This window comes from Ranitomeya variabilis, chromosome 1, assembly GCF_051348905.1.
Source record: "Ranitomeya variabilis isolate aRanVar5 chromosome 1, aRanVar5.hap1, whole genome shotgun sequence".
NCBI lineage: Eukaryota > Metazoa > Chordata > Amphibia > Anura > Dendrobatidae > Ranitomeya > Ranitomeya variabilis.
The window spans coordinates 850,137,325-850,155,030 of record NC_135232.1 but is presented as its reverse complement, the minus strand read 5'-3'; the positions used below and the strand labels follow the sequence as shown (position 1 = coordinate 850,155,030).

Here is a 17,706-nt window from a genome sequence, read left to right as displayed (position 1 = left end):
ACAGCACAAGCGGTTTGGGGGTGAATGTACCCTGCCTAACACTATCCCTGCTTCTGAGGAAGCGGCACCTCTCCCTACGCTCAGATCAGCAGCAGTAAGATGGCGGTCGGCGGGAATGCCCCTTTATAGCCCCTGTGACGCCGCAGAAAGCAAGCCAATCACTGCAATGCCCTTCTCTTAGATGGTGGGGACTGAGATCTATGTCATCACGCTGCCCACACTCTGCGTCCACCTTCATTGGCTGAGAAATGGCGCTTTTAGCGTCATTGAAACTTGACTTTGGCGCGAAAGTCGCGTACCGCATGGCCGACCCCACACAGGGATCGGGTCGGGTTTCATGAGACGCCGACTTTGCCAAAAGTCGGTGACTTATGAAAATGAACGATCCGTTTCGCTCAACCCTAGTAAAATCCAAGTACATACAGGGAGAGAACTATGCTAAGCTTAGTATCAGAACAACATCAGTCTGTGTTTACAGTGCTTTGCGAAAGTATTCGGCTCCCTGGAACTTTACAGCTTTTGAATTTCAACAAAAATTTAAAATAACCAATACATTTCATTCAACTTCACAATTGTGTTCCACTTGTTGTTGATTCTTCACCAAAAATTTACATTTGGTATCTTTATGTTTGAAGCATTATTTGTGGGAAAAGGTTGAAAAGTTCCAGTGAGCCGAATACTTTCGCAAGGCACTGTATATAGGTTTTCATTGGACATTCATTATAGCATTATAATTAGCTCAGCTTATCTCTTCATATAGTCTGGAATTAGCATACACACATCTAATTAGCTAAAGTTAATATCATCTACACCCTAGGTGTGCCTCTCTCTTCTTTATTTCGCTTTTCTATGTGCTATCTCTATGTCCTGTTAAACAAAGAAATTCCAGAAACAACTTATCTCAAAACATACACAGACTCCTTTTTGGAAAGAAAGGAGACGTAGGTAGAATAACCATAAAGGAGTTGGAAAGATAAATATCATACTCTCATAATAGTGACATGGGAAAGTGCTTTGAAGAAAAAAATATAATTGTTTAAAGGGAACCTGTCAGCAGGATTGTGCCCAGTAACCTACAGACAGTGTCAGGTCGGCGCTGTTATACTGATTACAATGATATCTTGGTTGATGAAATCCATCTTGTGGTTGTTGTTTAATCATTATTTTCAGTTTTGTGTTAGTGATATGCTCGTCCTGCGGGGCGGCCTGTGGGGGGTCTACATGTGGTGCTCTGATTAGGTATTGATCTGTATGGCTTCTGACAGGTCACTAATCCCTCGGTGACCTGCCCCCTAGTTTATATAATGAATACTCTACATATAGCTATCAGCAATTGCCGATAGCTACTACTGCGTAGGCACAGGCAGCGCCATCTTGGAGGAGGAATTTTATTTTTCTCTAGCAAGATGCCACCATCCGTGCATGCGTAATAGCAGCTTTTGGAGATCGCCGATAGTTGCTACTGCACAGGTGTCGGCAGCGCCATCTTGGAGGAGGATTTTTTTTCTCTCTAGCAAGATGATGCCGCCGGTGCCTGCGCAGTAGCAACTATCAGATCACTGATAGCTGCTACTGCGCAGGAGCGGTCAGTGCCATTTTCACACAGATTTTTTTAATATAAATATTAGGATTACATCAGAAAGCTTAATTACATGTACATTACATATGTGATCATGCTGCAATGCAAGTGCCACTACGGGTGCCAGCATGCTGAAGAGTTTTTACTTTTCAAGCTATATGTATGTAGAATATTCATTATGTAAACTAGGGGGCATGTCAGTGAGGGATCAGTGACCAGTCAGAAGCCATACAGATGAATACCTTATCAGAGCACCACAAGAAGCCCCCCGCAGGCCGCCCCGGAGCATGAGAATATCGTTAACTGAAAACTACAAATAAAGATTAAACAACAACCACAAGACGGATTTCATCAACCAAGGTATCATTTTAATCAGTATAACAGTGCCAACTGGTCTGTAGGTTACTGTGCACAATCCTGCTGACAGGTTCCCTTTAATACATTAAATATGAATGTATTAAAAAATATATTTTTTTCATAGCACTATGTATATATAGGTCCATGTATATATTTGTTTTGTTCATATTTTGCTTTGCTATAGTTTACATACTATTTTGTTACATTTTCTTGCCTGTCAATTTATATTTCTAGATGTCACTTATTAACTGCACACTATTTTTGTCTTAAGGCATCTGCTTTGTCAGCTAAGTCCTGTGATCCGAAGTCTCCATTCCCTAAACACCCTGGTGTTACAAGTTGCTGTGTTCACAAGGGTCTTGAAAGAAAACTCTGTTTGGCTGACTTAAAACAACCTCCAAAAGAATTTCCAACCTATGTGGAACAATCTAATGAAGAAGTATGTGATGCCTTTAAGACTGATGCGCAAATGTTTTCCACGAGGCAAGTCAAAATATATTATGACTTTTATGTCTTCAAAAAGCGGGTATATAAGTACAATAGGCTTGCTGTCAGTGTTCTCACTGAGCCAACTGGGAATGCATTGAATGATGTATATTTTATTACAGTGACTGATACTTATCTAATCATCTCTCGGACAAGCTTTTCAGATCTTTACCAGAATTCTGCATAAATATATTGAGCATGAATAGTTTGGATTTTTCTAAAGCTTTACATTTTTAAAATTTTAAACCTCTGTAGTTCACCTGAATTATTAGTAAGAGGATGAAATCTTAACAGAGCTATGCAGCACAGTATAAATATGGCTTTACTCGAATGACTGCACAGCCAAAAGCTAACTCTCCTGCCTCCATCATTGGCACTATCAGCTTGGCCGAGCACTCCTGTTTTCTCTAAGAAAGTCACTGCCAGATAATTTTTCAGGGAGAACAAAACAATCCGCTGTTGAAATTCAACAGGGCTCCTTTTCATCCCTGACATCATCTCTTCCCAGATTAGAGGTGTCCAATAGAAGCACGATTTTTCGCCTAATTTCCCGCTAGGTAACACTTCAGTGAAATTTACTATTTCCTGCCAGGTTTCCATGCAGATTAGCTGATTTCTGGGAATCCCAGCAGCAGGCAATATTTTTTCAAGTAACCTTGTAAGAAATAAAAATGATCTAAAAGCACATCATTCCTTTAAAGCACAGGGCAAATCGGGCATGCAAATAAATTTGGAGGAACCTGTGCAGTGCCATAGGCACCCAAGAGGTAAGGTGGCTCACTTCTGCTTCCAAAGCAGAAATAAAACAAAGTATTAGACTGAAAAGAGCCCTCATATTATTCATGCACAGGGATCCTCTTCTCTCTGTGCCTGCAGCTGAGCAAAATAATTAAACTTTACTGAGGTCCAAAATGAAGAAGATCAAAATAATCATTAAAGTGTGAATTACTTCTTTCCTTCCAGATTTTTATATGAGTATTCCAGTAATTATGCACAAACGCCGCTTCCTGTTATCATCAATTCTACAGAAAACTATTTGAGCATGGTAAAGGATTGTTGCACATCTGACAAGTCTACATTATGCTTTCTGAAAAAGGTGGGCTTCTCATTATGTTATTGATTATTGTGTTCTCTATTTTAACCATTTCAATTGTTATGATCAAACGTATTGTTGGTAGCGGATTAATCTCTGCACTGTCCAGCACTGTCCAGTACAGGAACAAAGATAACACAGCTAACAACTGGTATTTCTTATGGATCTTAGCATCTTGTCTGTTAGCTTTCAAAGTGAAAGTAAAAATGTGCTCCATCTACACACACAGAGAGAGAACAGGAACTTCTTGGTTCTTTTTTTTAACACTGCTTTACTGTCAATATACAGTTACACTATTGTTGGAGACAGAAACGCATGCACTATTAACCCCTTCATGACTTGCGACATACATGTACAGTGCATGTTGGGTCTTACCCTTTGATGTGGGCTCCGGGGCTGAGCCCACATTTTTTCTGGCTTGTCAGTTGATTTCAACAGCTGACATGTACCCCTAACGGGTGGAATTGCAATATGCCGCTATCAATCTCTGACAGCGGCATTTAACACTATCGCTCCATAAGCACATCACTAATCCCACCCATCGTCGCTCGTGTCACCGATGCATTGGCATGACAAACTTGGGTCTGTAAGAGACCCTTGTGGTTGTCATTGCCAGATAGTTATGAGTGCCACCCAGCGGTCGGCTCTCATTGCAAGTGAGCATTTCTGCAACACAGAGAAGGGCTTTGGCACAAGCGATCAGATGTTCGCAGCTTCTAGTCTCCCATGGAAACTATTGAAGCTAGTGTAAAGTAAAAATAAAAATGTAAAAAAAAAATAAAAAAAATTACAGCTTAAATCACCCCCCATTTGCCCCATTCAAAATAAAACAGTCTTAAAAAAATCCGAACAACAAACGGCGTAATGAGAAAAAAGTCAAAATGCCAGAATTACAGATTTTGGTCGCCGAAACATGGCATTAAAATGCAACAACAGGCGATAAAAACAACCTATCAATGCTAAAATGGTTTCAATGAAAACGTCAGCTCAGCAACCAAAAAATAAGTGCTCACCCAACCCCAGATCCTGAAAAATGGAGATGCTACGGGTCTTGGAAAATGACTCCATTTTTTTTTCTTTTTTAACAACTTTAGATTTTTTTCACCACTTAGCCAAAAAACAACCTATACATGTTTGGTATATGCAAACTCATAATGACCTGGGAAATCATAATGGCAGGTCAGTTTTAGCATTTCGGGAACTTGGTAAAAAAAAAACCCAAAGAACAATTGTGGAATTGCACTTTTTTTGCAGTTTCACCGCATTTGGATTTTTTTTCCCCATTTTCCAGGACACTATATGGAAAAACAATGGTGTCGTTGAAAAGTACAACTCATCCCACAAAGAACAAGCCCTCACATGGCCATATTGCTGGAAACATAAAAAAGTTATGGCTCTGGGAATAAAGGGAGAAAAAACAGAAGCACAAAAACGGAAAATGGCCCGGGGCTGAAGGGGTACATAGTAGTAAATAGCAGTTGTTGCAATTTCTGACTTACACGTTCAGTCAGACCATTGGTCTTTTGGTGGTTGGCAGATGAAAAAGTCTATTCTACAGTATTTTGATCTTTTCACAGAATACCCTCCAGAACATGAAAACAGACTGAGTTCCTCAATGAGAAACAATATTTCCTGGAATCCCATGTAACTGAACAATGTGTTTGATAAACAACTTACTTAAAAACAATCTGTCACCAGAAAAAAACACTATTAGGCCATGTTCACACTTTGTGGGTGACCTCTGCCGGTTCTCCCGCCGCGGATTTGATAAATCTGCAGGGCAAAACCGCTGCGGTTATCCCTGCAGATTTATCGCGGTTTGTTCCGCGGTTTCCGCCTATACTATTGATGCTGCATATGCAGCAATATGCAGCATCAATAGTAATGTTAAAATAAAAAAAACGTTTATATACTCACCCTCTGACGTCTGATCTCCTCGGCGCTGCACCCGGTGCTCCGGTTCCAAAGATGATGTGCGAGAAGGACCTTCGTGACGTCACGGTCATGTGACCGCGGCGTCATCACGGTCATGTGACCGCGAAATCACCGCAGGTCCTGTTCGCACAGCAACTCTGACCGGACGGCCGCGTGCAGCGCTGAGAGGTGAGTATAACATGATTTTTTATTTTAATTCTTTTTTTTACCCCAAATATGGTTCCCAGGGCCTGGAGGAGAGTCTCCTCTCCTCCACCCCGGGTACCACCCGCACATTATCCGCTTACTTCCTGCAACGTGGGCACATTCCCATGCGGGAAGTAAGTGGTTCAATGCATTCCTATGGGTGCAGAATCGCAGCGATTCTGCACAAAGAAGTGACATGCTGCGGGTTGTAAACCGCTGCGTTTCTGCGTGTTTGTTCCCGCAGCATGTGCACTGCGGTTTGCGGTTTCCATAGGGTTTACATGTTAATGTAAACGCAATGGAAACTGCTGCGGACCCGCAGCATCAAAATCACCGCGGTAAAAACCGCAAAGTGTGAACATGGCCTTAACCTTCATGTATGGAATAAATCTGCAGGCTAATAGTATTATTAACCTGCCTGCTGCCTGCCCAGGAAGAAAATGCACTTTATTCCCCCTGACAGCTTTCCAGTTTCAGTCACGGTGGAGGCGCTGGCATGGGTTCGGTATAAAGAGGTTGTAATTGTAACCACACCCACGGCACTGCCTAACAGTCAACCCCAGTGCAGATCCAGTGTCAGTCAGGGCTGGGGGGTGCAGATTCAGCCGCCGCTCTGTATGCCCAGAGCAGTGACTAAACCCACACAGGAGCTGCCCCTGTGGTTGAAAACAGAAAAGGATAAAGTTCATTTTACCCCCAGAGTGTTTGGCTAAGTGTGGGAGCCAGGCAGGTTAATAGCGCTATTAACCATTAGGTTAATCTATTAAACTAATGGTTAATAGCGTTATAATCTATAGGTTAAGCTATTAACATGTGGGTTTAATTTGTAAGCTGCTAATGTACAGTGCTCCACCCCATGGTCTGTGGGTGAAATTTGTAAGCTGTTTCTTAGGGGGTACTCTGCCCCATGCTCTGTGGGGGACATTTGTAAGCTGCTTCTGAGGGAGTACTTGGCCCCATGCTCTGTAGGGGACATTTGTAAGCTGCTAATATAGGGATACAGTGCCCCATGCTCTGTGGGTGAAATATTTATCTGGACTGGAAGTAGCTAGCCTCAGTGTCTGTGAGAGCACATTTTTATGCTATTCATTTACTTCCTATTTTTCCACTGGTTGCAATGGTGACAGAACCCCTTCAAGTAATTTCCTTTTTCACATTTTTTCAGGGCAATTGTCCAATTCTTACCCTATTTATCTTCCTTTTGCAGCTAACTAGCCCTCATTATCACCATTTTACAGCCATTTTAAAGCACTGAAGTTCGGGTCCCCATTGACTTCTATTGTGTTCAGGTCTGGGGTCAGGTTTCACGTCAAGTTCAGACCCCAAACTGAATTTTCAACTGTATGTTTGTTGAAATCAGCAAACCCGAAAAAGGACAATTATGAAATACTGTATCTCTTAAAATTTTCAGTCTTTTCTTTCTTTTTTTAGAGACTCCAAAGGCAGCCATTACATTTACTTACTGTGATGTCCAACAGGCTGTGTTCTCGCTTTGACAGTTTTGGGGTGGATAAATTGAAATTCAGGTAAAAAAGGAAGAGTTAGATGTGAAAGGTTTTTATTTTTTTTCCCAATGACTGTTTAAGGAATTCCTCCTGTATTTTCAAAAGTCATTAGTAATTTTTTTGTTTGTTTTTTTCATTTGCCCAGTGCTGCTATAATGTTCAGTCAAAAGGTTCCTTCTGCAGACCTCAAGGATGTGCTGACACTTGCAGAGCAGGGGACACAAGTCCTTGTTAACAGTTGTGGATTCTTCACCGATAAGAACATTGAAAGTGAGGTATGGCCTTTATCTACAGCGTTGCAGTATGTTGTATGACATATGATATTAGAATTTGAATTGCTTCACTTTACACAACAGCAAAATATGCATACCGCTTGACATTTACTTGCAATTGCTGAACAGGACAAGTCTGTATTTTAAGTACTGATAAGGTCATGATGCACTTTACTGTCACAATTATAGGATAACAATATGATTCCTGAAGTATTTGAAAAGCATTTAATACTATTAGATCATGTGTATTACAATAGTTTCAATAAGCAACCAGAATAAAAAAAAGTTATGCTATCTCACTACTTGGCATTATCTTAGCAGACAATGAAGAAACATACACAATATAATATATAGAGAAGAACAAACAAAACCAATAATAGTTTTTTTAACATATTAATCCAATAATGACCAAGCACCGTACTTTTATACCACTTGGTCCTGGACTTTAACCCTGCACCATTGTAAATTTACACCGTAGATAGGGAAAAGATAGAAGTGGTTTATTACCAATTCTGTCTTCTCTTTTGCTGGCTGCACAATGCTCTGTGAGTAAACAGAAACACCTGTTGTTGATGCTTTTGTCACATGATCACCATATCGCTAACCAGCATAACAGATTTTCTGGGTCCTAAGAGACTTTGATCAGGTTACCAAATTATACCTGTACAGCAGGGAACTGTTTTTCCTGCTAACTGGAGCTCGTATGGATGCACAAATTAAAGTGCAAAAAATTAGCAAATAAAGAAAAATAAAGTCGTCAGTGATCTTTTATAAACAATACGGGACAAATTACGTAAAAAATATGCATGTTTATAAAACATCTACAGCAAAGAAAACATAAAAAGGTGATATAAAATGAAAAGACTCCACCTGAAAAAATGAAAAAAGTCTGATTTTGTTCATAGAAATACATTTTATGATACACAGATAGCAAAAAAAAACAACAAAACATACTAGGTATTAGCACAATTGTCGGACCTTATAAATTCATTCAACATAGTACTTAGTGGATAACTTGGACATTAAGAAATATAAACAAAAAACAGTAACAGAACATTTTGTTCACTATTTGCATGAGAAAGAAAAATTATATTTACCCCCCAAAAAGCACTAAAAATATTAACATTTGCCCGCATAATACCTTAAAGCCTTACCCAACCAAGCCATTGAAAAAAAAGTAAAACACCTTTGTAAAGTATGTATTCCGCCAGAAATAAAAAATGTCTTTCTTTCATTATATTGACATATGCAATCATTAATAAAAAGAGATCAAAAAGTCATATGTAGAAAAAATAGTATAAATAAAAAAAGTTAAATTATAGAAAATATTATTGTTAGTGTGCAAAAGTAGCAAAGCATAAAAAAGCTATATAAATCTGCTATAATCGTACTTACTCAAAGAATAAATTGTTCTTATCACTTTTACCATACGGTGAAGAGTACAAAAAAATATGTAAAAGCAATAACTGAATTGTTGTTTTTGTTCTTTCTGCATCTGAAAAATCTGAATAAAAAGCGAACAAAAAAGGAAATATACCCCAAATTGGTACCAAAAATTTTTCAACTCCTGCAAAAAAATAAGCCTTCACACAGCTCTGCTCACCAAAATGTAAAAGTTACACAAATAAGCAATATAATTCTGGCATCAGTGTAATCACACTGACAAGAGAAATATACCAATCTTATCACTTACACCACACGGAAAATGTTGTAAAAATGAAAACTATTCTTGTGATGCTGTTTATTTGTTCATTCTGCCTCCCAAAAATCGGAATAAGGCTTTACATTTATCTTGCCTTTTCCGCTGAGCACTTACATAGGGGTTTCTGATTTAATTCCCAAACCACAATTCAAACAAAGCTCCTGACGGAACCACACACTATAATTAGACAGATCAAGTGACTTTGGACTCCATCTGCTCTCTGTTCCAATGGTGTCCAACATTATTTTAGGTGCCTTTTTAGAGCACAAGTGTGGACAACACGAGGCCAATAACTATACTTTTTCATCATACCGTCAATTTTTTTTTACTCTTTTACAATTTTTTTTTACTTTTTTACTTACTTTAGGACTCTCACTTTTACAGCTCTGATTGCTGTTGTAAACCATTGCAATGCAATTGCAATGCATAATCCTTGGTGCTGATATGTACAAGCAAAACACTTTTCAGTTACAATTTAAATAGATTATTTTCTTAATAATAGCACTCTAAGCTGCAAAGATAATTTAAAATGTGTAAGGCGTGAGGTAAGGAACGGGGAAGTTAACCTGCCTCTGATGGTGCATGCATAAGGCCGATGTCCGTGGTGCAGGTGAAACTGTGCCTGCTGTGGGAGCACAGCAAACACACTCATCTATGAGACATAGCTTCCTGTCCCACTTTTCAGGGGGTGCAGGACACCACTCTCGAAACCAGAAGAGTGTGAACAGTTGTGGGTTGGATGGCAGATAATGCTTTCAGTCTGTTTACCAGCATCCAGTCTTCCACACGGTCCAGTCTCACTATCCAACAGTCTGGACCAAATATTCCTCACCCTGATCCTTTTCCTTACACCATGGTGAGTCAGTGAGTCCCAGGAGACAAGTATCCCGATGCTTGGACACTCTGAGAAGCTCTTCACCTTTGCATTTATGGCTTTTTCTGGCGTCTCACTGTGCATGATTCAAGAGAGACATGAGGAGATTGTGTGCAGTGATGCCCAAATATTTGAGCAGCTACAGTCAGAAAAAGCTGACATTGGTGAATGACAATTACTGTCTCAAGAGGTGGATGATGACAAGACACAGTTGCCAACAAGTGATGTTAAGACAAATCAGCAAAAGTACCAGAGTGAGGAAGTGGAAGACGAAGTGGTGGATAATATGATATGATACGATAGACTTTATTGATCCCAAAATTATGGTATTACAGCAGTGTTACAAACAGCACTTCTAACATTACAACATTACAAATAGCATTACATAAAGTAATTACTAGACACAGATCTTGCACTTGACTAACCACATTACGTAACAAACAAATTTGACTGAATGTAGGTACTTAAAGGGAACCTGTCACCTCGTTTTTTCGGTATGAGATAAAAATACTGTTAAATAGGGCCTTAGCTGTGCATTACAATAGTGTAGTTTGTGGACCCCGATTCCCCCCCTATGCTGCCGAAATACGTTACCAAAGTAGTCGTTTTCGCCTGTCAATCAGGCTGGTCAGGTCGGATGGGCGTGGTGTCTTCCCCCAGATCTTGCGTAGTTTTCCGTTGGTGGCGTAGTGGTGTGCGCATGTCCAAGGTCCCGAATCCTGCACAGGGGTGTGAAAATAGCAGCGATGTCCGTTATTCCATTGGTGGTCGGTGGGCGCGGCCATCTTGCTTTGGAAGCGGCGCTCTGCTGGCCGCGGCTTCAGGAAAATGGCCGCGGGCATCCGCGCGTGCGCAGATGGCTATCGCGGCGGCCATTTTCGAGAAGCAGAGTTCGCATCTCGGCTTCACGAAAATGGCCGCCGCGATAGCCATCTGCGCACGCGCGGATGCCCGCGGCCATTTTCCTGAAGCCGCGGCCAGCAGAGCGCCGCTTCTGCGATACCCGATACCAATACAAGTCAATGGGACACAAATATCGGAAGTGATCCTGGATGGTTCCCAGGGTCTGAAGGAGAGGAAACTCTCCTTCAGGCCCTGGGATCCATATTCATGTGTAAAATAAAGAATAAAAATAAAAAATAGGGATATAGTCACCCTCGGACGCGCCCTGGTTGTAACCGCTGCAACCGGCAGCCTCCGTTCCTAAGAATGAGCGCGTGAAGGACCTTCGATGACGTCGCAGTCACGTGAGCGGTTACGCGACCAATCACAAGACCGCGACGTCATCGCAGGTCCTTCACTCGCTCATTCTTAGGAACGGAGGCTGCCGGTTGCAGCGGTTACAACCAGGGCGCGTCCGAGGGTGAGTATATCCCTATTTTTTATTTTTATTCTTTATCTTACACATGAATATGCATCCCGATCCCGATTCCCGATATCGCAAAAATATCGGAACTCGGTATCGGAATTCCGATACCGCAAATATCAGCCGATACCCGATACTTGCGGTATCGAAATGCTCAACACTAGTGTTCACCAGTCGGGTGCTTTTTCAGACCTCTACCAGCCTGGCCACCACCAACATGCTCAGGCACATGTAATGCAAGCATCCGAATAGGTGGGCCGAACACCTGGCTCCATAATCAGTGACTGTGGGTTACATCACTGTCTCTTCCCCTGTGCTAAGTGCTTGCCTATCCTCTGATCAGGATGCAGGTGTGGGTGCCTCCCATGTTCCAACTGTAATTGAACATATGCAATCAACATGTGCAACCACATCCACTTCCTTGTCCGAGCACAGAATTTAGCTGTCCCTACTACAGGCCTTGCAAAACAAGCAGAAATACACAGCTATCCACAAGCTCAAATAGTAAACAGCCACATTTCCAGACTGCTTGCCCTGGAAATGTTGCCATTTAGGCTTGTGGACACCAAGGTTTTCTGCAACCTCATGCCAGCCGCTGCCCCTTGGTATTCGGTTTCCAAGCGCCACTATTTCTCCTGGAAAGCCATCCCCGGATTACACCAGCACATATCCCATAATTTAACCTGTGCTCTGACTAACACAGTCACTGAAAAGGTTAACCTAACCACCAACTATTGGGCAAGTGCTTTTGACTAGGGATGCTACTTCTCCCTGATAGCACACTGGGTGAACCTGCTGGAGGCTGGGACTGCATTGGACCCCAGGAGAGCACACGTACTACCAATGCCTAAAATTGTTTTCCCAAGTTACATCAGGTTTTCTCCCTCCTATGCCAGTTCCTGAACCTCCATCCTGCTGCTCATCCTCCATCTCAGAAATGTCATCCATATCAGTCTCAAGCTGGAAGCACTGCAGCACTGCCTTGGTGAAGCGGATAAGGCTCTGATAAAACTCATATTTAGGTAACAAACAGGACACTGCCACAGAGGTTTTGAAAGGTCTAACAGAGCAGACAGACCTGTGGCTTTTTGCAGCTAAACCTACAATCATGCATGATTGTGTGTGACAATGGCCGTAACCTGGTGGTGTCTCTGAAGCTTAGCAAGCTCACACACACCATGCCTGACCCACATGCTTAACTTGGTGGTTCAGTGCTTTCTTGGAAACCAACCCAATTTGTGTGAGCTACTTGTGAAGGCACACTGCGTGTGCACCCATTTCCTCAAGTCACTGGTCTGGCAGTGCTGAAGCAGTGCTTGTAACTACCACCTCAGTGACTGTTTTGCGGTCTACCCATGCCCTGGAATTCAACATAACATTTTCTGGCTAGACTTTGTGAGTAACATAGGGCACTAGCTGAATACTAACTAAACATGCCCATTGGTATTCCTTTTAGCCTCCACACATAATGACTGTTGAGTGGCCATTAGTGTTGAGTGATACCGTCCGATACTTGAAAGTATCGGTATCGGAAAGTATCGGCCGATACCGGCAAAGTATTGGATCTAATCCGATACCGATACCCGATACCAATACAAGTCAATGGGACACCAAGTATCGGACGGTATCCTGTATGGTTCCCAGGGTCTGAAGGAGAGGAAACTCTCCTTCAGGCCCTGGGATCCATATCAATGTGTAAAAGAAAGAATTAAAATAAAAAATAGGGATATACTCACCCTCCGACGCAGCCTGGACTTTACCGCCGTAACCGGGAGCCGTTGTACCTAAGAATGCTTGCTTGAAGGGCCTTAGATGAGGTCACGGCGCTCTGATTGGTCCGTAGCGGTCGCGAGAAAGACCTTAAGGTGACGTCACTGCTTTGTGATTGGTCGCGTAGCGGTCACGCGACCGCTACGGACCAATCAGAGCGTTGTGACGTCATCTAAGGCCCTTCAAGCGCGCATTTTTAGGTACAACGGCTCCCGGTTCCGGCGGTAAAGTCCAGGCTGTGTCGGAGAGGTGAGTATATCCCTATTTTTTATTTTAATTCTTTCTTTTACACATTGATATTAATCCCGATACCGATTCCCGATACCACAAAAGTATCGGATCTCGGTATCGGAATTCCGATACCCGCAAGTATCGGCCGATACCCAATACTTGCGGTATCGGAATGCTCAACACTAGTGGCCATGGATATATGACATCTGTGCGGTTCTCCAAAACTTTGAGAATCAACCAAGAGTCACAGAGCTGATTATGATGACATAATCAATGTAACTATCCCACTTCTGTGTTTAATGAAACAGTCGCTGCTCACAATTAGGCAGGGGTCATACTTGCAACCGCAAAGCAAAAAAATTGCGCGAGTCTCTCGCCTCAATACCCGGTAATGCCACCCCCACTCAGGACCGGTGTATGCAGCTGCATGTGCTTCTATGCAGCTGAATGCTCATGTCTGAACCACCGGCGGCAGTGCTGGGTATTGAGGCGAGAGACACGTGCAAGTTTCTCGCATTGCAGTTGCAAGTGTGACCCCAGCCTTAAAGAGGAAGCTTTGCATGTGGACTATGTGGCGATGAAGGAAGAAACTAGACAGGGTTATACTACTCAGCTCTGTCTCATGTCATCTTTTCAGCATGTATTGGGTGATAATGAGAAGGATGCGACTGAGGAGCAGGAATAATAGATTGTTACCTGTGCTAGAGTGGGTACTACCAACACCAGCTTCTCGTCTGTTCAGTATGGATGGCCTAAAGAGCAGGAGCAGAAGGAGGAGAGGTAGGAGATGGAGAATTGTCCTCCTGGTGGGTACAGAGAAGCCGTACCTGTTGGAAATCTGGCACACATGGCTGACTTTATGCTGCCTTTCACATGACCCTCACGTTATACACATTGTGGCCACCACCAATTACTGGCTGTTCACTCTTGTCAACCCATGCTACAAGGAAAACTTTCTATCTCTCCTTCCTGCATCAGAGAGTGCTAATAAAATTTTGCAATACCAGAAGGCCTTAGTTGAAGAATTAGTGTAAAAAAAATTCCCATCTCACAACGTTGTTTGAAAAGGTCAGAGTTCTTTGGACAACCAAGGAGAAGAGAGGAGGGAGACACACACCAGGTGCTATCTAAAGTCAGGGACATTTTCAATAGACCCTCCCAGTGCCCTGGCCCTGAGCCCTGATTTGTGGGGTACTCAGACAAGGATGGAAAAGTTTTTGAAGATGGTGAAGGAGTACCTAGCCAACCATACCAGCTTTCTCTTTGATTCCTCTGTGCCGTACAACTATTGGGTGTAAAAAAAAAAAAAAAAAAAGATTCAGATAGACCAAAGTAAAGGACTCAGCTCTTACTTACTCAAAAAAATGACTAAGGCTACTTTCACACTAGCATCGGTACGGGGCCGTCACGCTGCGTCAGCCCGACGTACCGACGCATACTGTGAAGAAAATGCCCGATGTTGGCAGCGCAAGCAGTCTTAAGACGCTTCCGCTGCTTTATTGTAAGGTCCGGGGAGGAGGGAGCGGAGTTTTGGCCGCGCATGCGCGGTCGAAAATGGCAGTCCCGACGCACAAAAAAAGTTACATGTAACTTTTTTTGTGCCGACGGTCTGACGCAACACGACGCAACCGTGGCACGACGGTTGTGACGTGTGGCAATCCGTTGCAATGCGTCGCTAATGCAAGTCTATTCCAAGTCTATTCCAAGTCTATTGCAAGTCTATTCCAAGTCTTTCCAAAACGACGCATTGCGACGTGCGTCGTATGACGCTAGTGTGAAAGAGGCCTAAGCTCATTGGAGCAATATCCATAGGTATACAAAATTATATTCTTATTAATTAAAAAAATTGATGAATGTTAAAAGCGATAAAAGAAAATATCAGACATAGCCATAAACCACACCATGTACCACAAGTTTAAATACAGATACTGTTGCATAAACATGCTATTTTAGTAGATAAATTGGTTGGAAACATAAAAAGGAGTAATTTCACTAAAGGTATATTACAATATTGTGGATTGATATCCTACAAAAAATAATGAAAAACACCTTGAAAATATATGTAACTAGCAAACATTGCCACTAAAGGGAAAAATAGGAGCTAGAAGGTATACAATATTATACTGATAATAGTGAATGTATAGAGCTACTAAATATACCTCTGATTAGTGCTGATAAGCAATGTATGGAAAAAGTATTTATGTGGCCAAAAAACAATTCAAATTAAACCTAAAGAGTCATATGAAGCAACACAAAAGCTAAAATATAAAACAATAGTAGTAAATCATAGGAACATTTAATACAATCTGTGTGGCAGCCACAGAATCATCCCTGATGTGTGGTGCTTCCAAAGCACCCCTTGGAAGTGCCTCAGAAATAGCAGGTGAAACGAGCGTCAGGGGTGCTTCTGTGGCTGCCACACTGACTGTACTAAATGTTCTTATGGCAAATCAGCTGTTTCTGTAAAATAACTTGGAGAAGACAAAGTTGCTAACTTTCCCACTAAAATATAATGGCCACATAGCAAGGTAAAGTTAAGGCAGAGGCTTTTACATTTAAAGAGATTGTGCCACTAAAAAGAATACATTTAAACATGCAGAAAAGGTGGAAATAAATGATATTATAATTTGCAGTTATTAAAAATCATGCTCCATTCAAAGAAGTATGCTCCTTGGAGCCCCCTGGCGTTATCCCGTCTGCAAGCTTTATCCGTCATCTGAGTGGCCGATCAGTTGGTCGAGCATGTGTAGTGTTGTGAATTTGCTTTTTGGCTCCCTCTAGTGGTTACTAGTGATTTGACTCTGGGTATGTCAGTCATCCCTTGTATGCTCACCTGGGCCGTTAGTTCAGGGGTGTTGCTATATAAGCTCCCTGGACCTTCAGTTCAATGCCTGGCAACGTTGTAATCAGAGCTAATCTGTTGTGCTCTTGTCTACTGATCCTGGTTCCTGCTAGATTAAGCTAAGTCTGCTTTCTTGCTTTTTGCTATTTGTTTTTGTTTGCATTTTGTCCAGCTTGTACATAATCTGTATCCTAACCTTGCTGGAAGCTCTAGGGAGGCTGGAGTTCTCCCCCCGGGCCGTTAGACGGTTCGGGGGTTCTTGAATTTCCAGTGTGGTATTTTGATAGGGTTTTTGTTGACCATATAAGTTATCTTACTACATTCTGCTATTAGTAAGTGGGCCTCTCTTTGCTAAACCTAGTTCATCTCTGTGTTTGTCATTTCCTCTTACCTCACCGTTATTATTTGTGGGGGGCTTGTATCCAACTTTTGGGGTCTATTATCTGGAGGCAAGAGAGGTCTTTGTTTTCCTCTTCTAGGGGTAGTTAGTCCTCCGGCTGGCGCGAGACATCTAGCGACCAACGTAGGCATGTTCCCCGGCTACTTCTAGTGTTGGCGTTAGGAGTAGATATATGGTCAACCCAGTTACCACTGCCCTATGAGCTGGATTTTTGTACTTCGCAGACTTACTTGTTCCTCTGAGACCCTCGCCATTGGGGTCATAACAGTTTGCCAGGCCAGTATTAAATGTTAAATGCATTGCAGAAGCGGGATTATAAGAAAGAAAATTCTGATTTTTTTTTTTTCTCTTTTTCTCATTTTTTTTTCTTTTCCCCTTTACCTCTGAGTGGCTTGTGTTTGCTGCAGACATGAATGTCCAGACCTTGATTACAGGTGTGGACCAGCTTACTGCTCGTGTGCAGGGCATACAAGATTATGTTATCAGAAATCCTATGTCAGAACCTAAGATACCGATTCCTGAACTGTTTTCCGGAGACCGATTTAAATTTAGAAATTTCAGGAATAATTGTAAATTGTTTTTGTCCCTGAGACCCTGTTCATCTGGAGACTCCGTTCAGCAAGTGAAAATTGTTATTTCTTTTTTACGGGGCGACCCTCAGGATTGGGCCTTCTCGCTGGCGCCAGGAGATCCGGCATTGGCTGATATTGATGCGTTTTTTCTGGCGCTCGGTTTGCTTTATGAGGAACCCAATCTTGAGATTCAGGCAGAAAAAGCCTTGCTGGCTATGTCTCAGGGCCAGGACGAGGCTGAAGTGTATTGCCAAAAATTTCGGAAATGGTCCGTGCTGACCCAGTGGAACGAGTGTGCATTGGCTGCAAATTTCAGAAATGGCCTTTCTGAAGCCATTAAGAATGTGATGGTGGGTTTTCCCATTCCCACAGGTCTGAATGATTCCATGGCCCTGGCAATTCAAATCGACTGGCGGTTGCGGGAGCGCAAAACCGCAAATTCCCTCATGGTGTTGTCTGAACAGGCACCTGATTTAATGCAATGTGATAGAATCCTGACTAGAAATGAGCGGAAAATTCATAGACGCCAGAATGGC

General features: G+C 42.3%; 1 protein-coding gene across 1 annotated transcript in view; it reads left to right on the top strand.

The window, feature by feature from the left end:
• Nucleotides 1-17,706, top strand: part of GC (GC vitamin D binding protein) — a 319,641-nt gene that overhangs the window by 165,560 nt on the left and 136,375 nt on the right. The window contains exons 4-7 of the mRNA XM_077276816.1: nucleotides 2,208-2,419; nucleotides 3,386-3,518; nucleotides 7,068-7,162; nucleotides 7,287-7,416. Of these exons, the coding sequence (XP_077132931.1) occupies nucleotides 2,208-2,419; nucleotides 3,386-3,518; nucleotides 7,068-7,162; nucleotides 7,287-7,416 (570 nt within the window). The remainder of the gene's footprint in view (nucleotides 1-2,207; nucleotides 2,420-3,385; nucleotides 3,519-7,067; nucleotides 7,163-7,286; nucleotides 7,417-17,706) is intronic.